Raw genomic sequence first — 8505 nt, 5'->3', positions numbered from 1 at the left:
GTGGATTTCAGGTGCGGGAGAGAGCATGATGCCATTTACCATAATAGATAGATCGGGTAGGGAAGATACATGAGATGGAGCAAAGATAATGAGTTCAGTTTTGTCTACGTTGAGTTTTAGGAAGAGAGTGGTGAAAAAGGAGGATATGGCTGATAGACACTCCGGGATTCTGGACAGCAGAGCGGTGACATCTGGGCCAGAGAGGTAGATCTGAGTGTCATCTGCATACAGGTGGTACTGGAAGCCATGTGACTTTATGAGTTGTCCTAGGCCAAGAGTATAGATGGAAAAAAGTAGGGGCCCCAGGACAGAGCCTTGGGGGACTCCAACAGAGAGGGGGCGGGATGAGGAGGTAGTGTGGGAGTGGGAAATGCTGAATGTGCGGTCAGAAAGGTATGAGGAAATCCAGGACAGGGCAAGGTCTTTTATCCCAAGGGAAGAAAGAATCTGTAGCAGTAGGCAGTGGTCCACTGTGTCAAAGGCAGAGGACAGGTCAAGAAGGAGGAGGATGGAGAACTGTCTGTTAGCTTTGGCTGTGAGTAAGTCATTAGTAATTTTGGTCAGGGCAGTTTCAGTGGAGTGGTGGGGGCGGAAGCCAGATTGCAGGATGTCAAGGAGGGAGTTAGATGAGAGGTGGTAGGAAAGTTGAGCATGGACATGCTGTTCGAGGAGTTTCGAAGCAAACGGGAGCAGTGATATGTGGCGATAGCTGGGCATAGCAGTTGGGTCAAGGTTTGATTTTTTTGAGGATGGGTGTTATGGTGGCATGCTTGAGAGCAGAGAGGAAGGTACCAGAAGTTAGGGATAGGTTGAAGAGATGGGTTAGGGCTGGAATGATCATGTTAGTGAGGTTGGGGATCAGGTGGGAAAGGATGGGGTCAAGTGCACAGGTGGTATATGAGTTCAGTTTAGGTGACCCACTGCCAGTCCATGCTTTGTGGTCCATATATGAGCTGTGAAATATGGCTGTCTGAGATTGGCCTAATTATTTAGAGACCAGTCAGGGAGTAATTTCTTTTATTTTTTAAATAAAATTAATTTAATATTGTTAAAAAAAGTATAGCGAATTTTTTTAAAAAAATTTAAACTAATAATTATGTAGTAAAATGATACATTTCTTCAATTAGCCTTAGATGAAAGTAAATATATTTCTAGCATTCTAGATGCTTTCCAAAAACTATAATACTAGTGATAAATCCATAAAATAGATCACCAATAGCTTAATTGTGGTGGTCTGACTTCCAGCACCATTGCCCGTCAGATACAGTGGGGAAAAAAAGTATTTAGTCAGTCAGCAATAGTGCAAGTTCCACCACTTAAAAAGATGAGAGGCGTCTGTAATTTACATCATAGGTAGACCTCAACTATGGGAGACAAACTGAGAAAAAAAAATCCAGAAAATCACATTGTCTGTTTTGTTTTCATTTTATTTGCATATTATGGTGGAAAATAAGTATTTGGTCAGAAACAAGCAATCAAGATTTCTGGCTCTCACAGACCTGTAACTTCTTCTTTAAGAGTCTCCTCTTTCCTCCACTCATTACCTGTAGTAATGGCACCTGTTTAAACTTGTTATCAGTATAAAAATACACCTGTGCACACCCTCAAACAGTCTGACTCCAAACTCCACTATGGTGAAGACCAAAGAGCTGTCAAAGGACACCAGAAACAAAATTGTAGCCCTGCACCAGGCTGGGAAGACTGAATCTGCAATAGCCAACCAGCTTGGAGTGAAGAAATCAAGTGTGGGAGCAATAATTAGAAAATGGAAGACATACAAGACCACTGATAGTCTCCCTCGATCTGGTGCTCCACGCAAAATCCCACCCCGTGGGGTCAGAATGATCACAAGAACGGTGAGCAAAAATCCCAGAACCACGCGGGGGGACCTAGTGAATGAACTGCAGAGAGCTGGGACCAATGTAACAAGGCCTACCATAAGTAACACACTACGCCACCATGGACTCAGATCCTGCAGTGCCAGACGTGTCCCACTGCTTAAGCCTGTACATGTCCGGGCCCGTCTAAAGTTTGCTAGAGAGCATTTGGATGATCCAGAGGAGTTTTGGGAGAATGTCCTATGGTCTGATGAAACCAAACTGGAACTGTTTGGTAGAAACACAACTTGTCGTGTTTGGAGGAAAAAGAATACTGAGTTGCATCCATCAAACACCATACCTACTGTAAAGCATGGTGGTGGAAACATCATGCTTTGGAGCTGTTTCTCTGCAAAGGGGCCAGGACGACTGATCCGGGTACATGAAAGAATGAATGGGGCCATGTATCGTGAGATTTTGAGTGCAAACCTCCATCCATCAGCAAGGGCATTGAAGATGAAACGTGGCTGGGTCTTTCAACATGACAATGATCCAAAGCACACCGCCAGGGCAACGAAGGAGTGGCTTCGTAAGAAGCATTTCAAGGTCCTGGAGTGGCCTAGCCAGTCTCCAGATCTCAACCCTATAGAAAACCTTTGGAGGGAGTTGAAAGTCCGTGTTGCCAAGCGAAAAGCCAAAAACATCACTGCTCTAGAGGAGATCTGCATGGAGGAATGGGCCAACATATCAACAACAGTGTGTGGTAACCTTGTGAAGACTTACAGAAAACATTTGACCTCTGTCATTGCCAACAAAGGATATATCACAAAGTATTGAGATGAAATTTTGTTTCTGACCAAATACTTATTTTCCACCATAATATGCAAATAAAATGAAAACAAAACAGACAATGTGATTTTCTGGATTTTTTTTTCTCAGTTTGTCTCCCATAGTTGAGGTCTACCTATGATGTAAATTACAGACGCCTCTCATCTTTTTAAGTGGTGGAACTTGCACTATTGCTGACTGACTAAATACTTTTTTTCCCCACTGTAAATGAAAAAACATTCTCCAATCAAGCACAGCACCACACATTTTGTTAAGGACTTGCCTTTTATTGAGGTTCTAATAAATTGAGTGGAGCAGAGCTGTTGTGTGCTCCACTAAGGAGAACTTCAACAACTAAATGTATGGCATTTTGCCAGGTAAACAGTACATCACAAGTTCACAACCCATTCATTCAGCTAATAGTCGGGGGTGCCAGAGAACAAAGCCTTCCCCCCAATCAGATATTGATGGCATATCCTCAAAATAGCCAATCAATGATATAATAACCCCTGAAAACATACAAACTACTTGCAGATGATGTCTTTGAACCAAGGACCCCCAACTCTGCAAAGTAACAGTGCTAACCACTGAGCCAACATGCTTTGCAAATTATGAATATACACCGTTAAAAATAATTAAAGTGACAGGAGATACGACACAAATTAGGACTACCGTAAATTGTGATAAAGATTGTGACCTGCTTCTACCAACTTGATTACTATTATTTTATTACAGAATTTATAGCAATGTGAGAGGTATCTAGGAATATGACTCACCTGTTCTTTCACATGCAGCATCTGATACATTCTTAAAAATATCGCTTAATCCATCAAAGTCCTCAACAAAGAACCATTTTCCCTTAGTTCCTGCCATTGTCTTTAGCTCTTCAGTTTGGGCCTTAGCTACTCCAATGGCATATATAATTATCCCAGCATCTTGTAGGTATTTCGAGCTTTCATTAAGTTTATCACGATCATGAGATTCGCCATCAGTTATAACGATCAGATACTGAGGGACTCCTTTCTGTTGGCGGCTGCCTTGCTTTTCTCTAAAGAATGCTTTTGAAAATTCCAAGGCCTTAGCGGTATAAGTTTCTCCTGTTATCAGTGGATCATCCTGAATATGCTTGATGATTTCTTGTTTACTGTGGTGGTCATTAAGGTAAAATAACTTATGAGGGTCATTTGAATATTTAAGAGCTCCAAATTGAACATTATTTGGCCCCACAACTGATTTATCCACAAATGATGTTATAAATTTTTTCATTGTATTATATTGATCTATACTTATGCTCCCGGATGAATCCATAACAAAAACAATATCTGCAACTTGTATTTTTGCACATTCTGTAAATATAAAAAGAAAGGCAATGTAAATATACATTTTTTTAATATCATGTAAAAATATAATAGAGTGCATACAGAAAGTGCTATCTCCTACATAATAATTTTTATTTATAGAGCTAAAACATATTTTTCAGCACTTTACATGTCAGAGGGGACTTGTACAGACAATAAAGACATTACAAAGTTACACATAATTCAACAGATACCATGAGAAGTGAGGACCTTAATACTTTGATATTTGCAATCTGATATCTTTTTCCAAAGAAATCTACATTTTTCTTTTATGTAAATGAGCTGTTCAGCGCTATGGGCTGGACAATGATGCGCAGGAGCATCTGCCCCCAGGACTTATCATAAATATAAGTGTAATTACCAGCATGATATGTAATGGTGTCTTTCTGCTCTCCTCATCTCAATGCAGAGCTGTGTGATTATAACTGACGCATCTGCAGGTTCCTCTTCCTTTATTGCAATATTGTTGCAATACAGCAGAGCTCAGAGAGCTGAAAAAATGTGTTTCCAATATACTTTTAAAAATAAATAAATATTTTATTTTACTTGAATTTTGGTGTACAAATATTTTTTGCTCTTTCATTACAAATTTTTCACCATTTGGCTTTTACGTGCTTTTTATCTGCACATTCAACTTTAATGTGATCGGTGGTCATAAATCAGCTGTTAGAAAAAGACAGAAAAAAGTTGCAAACCTAACTACTAAACTGTTGAAACGAGCTCAATGATGGATTCTTCACATAAAGAGGCATACAATGGCTGCCGGTGGAGGAGCAATGACCTGAACTGTCCATCAGGATCCTCCAATAGAAAAAAACTCACATGGGAAAGCTGCTTTTCTATTGCAGGGGGCTGATGGACAGGACTGGTCACTGCTCCTTCACCATCAGCCATTGTATGCACAGAAGTGCTGGTCAGTCTGCGAGGGAAGCTCATTCTGAAAGTCTAGCACTATGAAACACAGTAGAAAAGTCAGGAGATCTGTGCTGGCATCACAGTGAAATGGCTGTGGCAGAAGCAGGGTAAAGAGTTAAAATGAGGCAGTCAAGGAAATACTTGACAAAATGTTGACTCCCATTGATGGTGTTGCTGAGGCTACATTATTCTCCTGTGATTGAGATGAGGGATATCCATTATGCCTTCCTCTTCCTCCCAGCTAATGTGCTTGCCAGAGGCAAAGGAGGCTAAATGTGACTTGTGTTTTGTATTACTACTGCCGGGACAGTAGCTGCCAACACTACTGGTGGTGTTAGAGCTGCTGCTATCATCAAATATATTAGTGGTCATGATATTACAGTTTTCTACCACCCCTGCCATGACCATTGGCTGTGCCATGCTAGGGTTTAGCAGCTAGTTTGGACAAAAGCAAAATTATAACTCTTAATTTATTTATAAACTTTGTGATCATATTTATCCAATTTTTAGTTAAATCTCTCCCATTCCTGACAAAAAGCTTAACCTTAAAGGGGTTGTCCATTTTTATGAAGGGTAAGCATAGTGATTGAGAAGGGGATATATATATATATATATATATATATATATAGCCCCCATTGGTGTCTCCGACATACAGTGGGTGGAGGGCCCATAATTTTGGATATATGTATGAATGCAGATAGATGCAAGTATATACAGTATATATAAGAAGCCCCCCTCCCCATCATCTGACATGATCATAGCGCGTTTGCTGCTGGGGGAGGATTTATCTTATACAACAGAATGTCCACTACTGCCCTTACTGGTGTATGGGGCCCGGTGAACAGAAGCAAAGTGATGGGGCCCTCAGACCCAGTCAAGTCATCTCCTCTTTTGCTTCTGCTCACTGGGTCCAAGGGTATAATAATATACTGTGCGTCAGCGCAATGCCATTGATAGCGCATGACTCGGCACAGGGAGCTTTCCTGGTGCTGCACAGCTGTCAAGACAGAACGGCAGCGCAGCTCCAGGCGAGCTCCCTCCACCGCTCCTGTAATTTGCTGATGATGGATCTTATGCGATGACATAATCTCATACGCGTTGGCATGTACACGCGACACTCGCCAAAGTAGCAGAAGTGTAGTTGCACCTGCAGGAGATCATACGGGAGGTAAGTATGAAAAACTTTCTTTTTTAATAAAATGAATTAAATGGGTGTGGGGAGGAGCAAGTGATGATGAGTTCACAGTGTGGGACTGGGGACAATAAATGATGATGAATTGAGGGTGGGTGGCAGGGGACAATAAATGATGATAAATTGAGGATGAATGATGAGGGACAATGAATGATGGGGAATTGAGAATGAGGGATGGGGACAGTGGATGATCATGAATTGAAGGTGGGAACAGCAAATGATTAATTGAAGATGGGAGGTGGGGAGAGCAAATTGGGAGGAGTAAAAGATGCATCATGTATTGAGACTTGAGGGTGGGGGACAGCAAATAATAATGAATTGAGGGTGGGGAGAGGAAACAATAATGATGCATTGAAGGTGGGAGGAGTAAATGATGATATATTTAGGGTGATGGGAGAGCAAATAATGATGAATTGAGGGTGGGGAAGTAAATGATGATTAATTGAGACTGGGGGATGGGGGACAACAAATGAAGATGATTTAAGGGTGTGGCAGCAAATAATGATAAATTGAGGGTAAGGGAGACAAATGATGATAAATTGAGGGTGGGGGGCAGTAAATGATGTATTGAGTGTGGGGGGAGAGCAAATGATGCTGTATTGAGGGTGAGGGAGAGCAGTTTATAATGAATTGAGAGTGGGGGTGGGAGAGAGAGGACATAATGAATTGGGGCGGAGGTGGGCATGTAAATATATTGAATCAGTGGGGGGTGTTGAGGAAGCAGGAGTGTGACTGCTATGGAGTTGGGGAAAGAGTACAGGTGCTAATTAATTTATATATTTATTGGGTGGTGAAAGTGACTATAATTACTGGAGGGCACATTGATGGATTACAATTGATATTTGGAATGGTGGGTTTCACAACTAATTATATATTATTAGTGGGTGCACGTCTGTATTCAACTGAATAGTGTAGAAATTGTGGAAAAAGTTATGAATGTGCTCTCGAAGGTGTACTATATCTGTGTGCTATTTTCTGCAGAAATGAGTCCTGGCTAGAAGATGTGATGGCGGTCCCTGCTGGATGAAGAGAAAAAGTGAAGATGAAGAACTTCAACTAGACACATCACAGGTGAGTCAGTGTATTACCTGGACACTGACACTATACACTCTACTATGCACAGAGCTTCTCTGTGTATAATGGTACTGGTGATCACTGTATTACCTTTACACTTTATACAGAGCTCCTATGTAGAGATAGGCGGACACCTGGATGTTCGGGTCCGGTGGGTTCGGCCGAACAGTTACAAAAAGTAACTGTTCGGCCGAATAAGATGCGACCGTCCAGACTGAGAACCACTGATGAATGAGCGGCTGCAAACGCAGCTTCAGAGACCGGCTCCGTTCCCAGCCAGACTGAACTGAGGTGACCTCGGTGAGATCCCTGCTAGCAGCATAAGAGCTTTCAGATGATGGGATCAGTAGTCCCATCAGTTGACACCAGGGACCAGAGGTAAACTTTATACCTCCGATCACAGCTGACAGCTCACGCTGTCTTTTGACAGCATGGGAAACGCGGCTCTCTGACCGGTGGGGATGATTTCACCGCTGATCAGAAACGGTGTTTGCTGCACTGTCATGCACATGACAGCATGACAAACACCTCGTGTTTGGGCAGCCGCACCCGAACAGCAACACGGACTTCCTGATGAAGTCTGTGTTCGGTGTCCATGCCTGAACAGCAGGTGTTTGGTACGGATGCTGAACTCTACTGTTCGGGTTTGCCCATCTCTACTCCTATGTATAATAACACTGGTGATACCTGTATTACCTGTACACTATACACTATAAACAGAGCTCCTGCATTTAATGGCACTGGTGATAATTTTATTACCTGTACACTATAAACTATATACAGAACTCCTGCGTATAATGTCACCGGTGATCCCTGTATTACCTGTACACTGATACTATATACAGAGCTCCTGTGTATAATGTCACTTTTGATCATTGTGTTATCTGTACACTGACACTAGCCACTGTATACTATGCACAGTGCTCCTGTGTATTGTCATGATCCATGCTGGATCATGACAGATAAAAAGCACAGGTAACCTTTTTTTTTTCCTTAAGCTGTGTGCTTAAGTTTGGTTTTGCCTCTGGTGGCCATTAGGATTACTACACAGTGGTGTCTTTTGTTCTAGTTTGCCCCCGGTGGTGGTGAGCATTATTGCACATGATTATAAAGCAGGTGTGATTGCTCTGGCTCTGCTATAAAAGCGTGTCAGGTGTTGCAATCACTGTTGGTGAAAGTGTTCATTTCAACCATCCTTGGTGGAGGAAGGATCTAGAGAGAGGTCCTGGCAGCTCAGTCAGAGCCCTGGTGTGGAAGGAGTCAGAGGGGATTTCCTTGCAGCTCTGACAGAGCTTGGTGGCAGCTATTCAGGAGGAAAGCT

At 42.1% G+C, this 8505-nt stretch overlaps 1 protein-coding gene across 1 annotated transcript in view; it reads right to left on the bottom strand.

The window, feature by feature from the left end:
• LOC141084736 (collagen alpha-6(VI) chain-like) overlaps window positions 1-8505 on the bottom strand; it is a 177975-nt gene that overhangs the window by 150470 nt on the left and 19000 nt on the right. Inside the window, exon 7 of the mRNA XM_073569619.1 lies at window positions 3422-3991. Coding sequence (XP_073425720.1) covers window positions 3422-3991 — 570 coding nt within the window. The remainder of the gene's footprint in view (window positions 1-3421; window positions 3992-8505) is intronic.

This window comes from Dendrobates tinctorius, unplaced genomic scaffold (assembly GCF_039654945.1).
Source record: "Dendrobates tinctorius isolate UK_male_01 unplaced genomic scaffold, ASM3965494v1 ptg000005l, whole genome shotgun sequence".
NCBI lineage: Eukaryota > Metazoa > Chordata > Amphibia > Anura > Dendrobatidae > Dendrobates > Dendrobates tinctorius.
The sequence above is the reverse complement of the archived record's forward strand: the minus strand, read 5'-3'. Positions and strand labels throughout refer to the sequence as shown.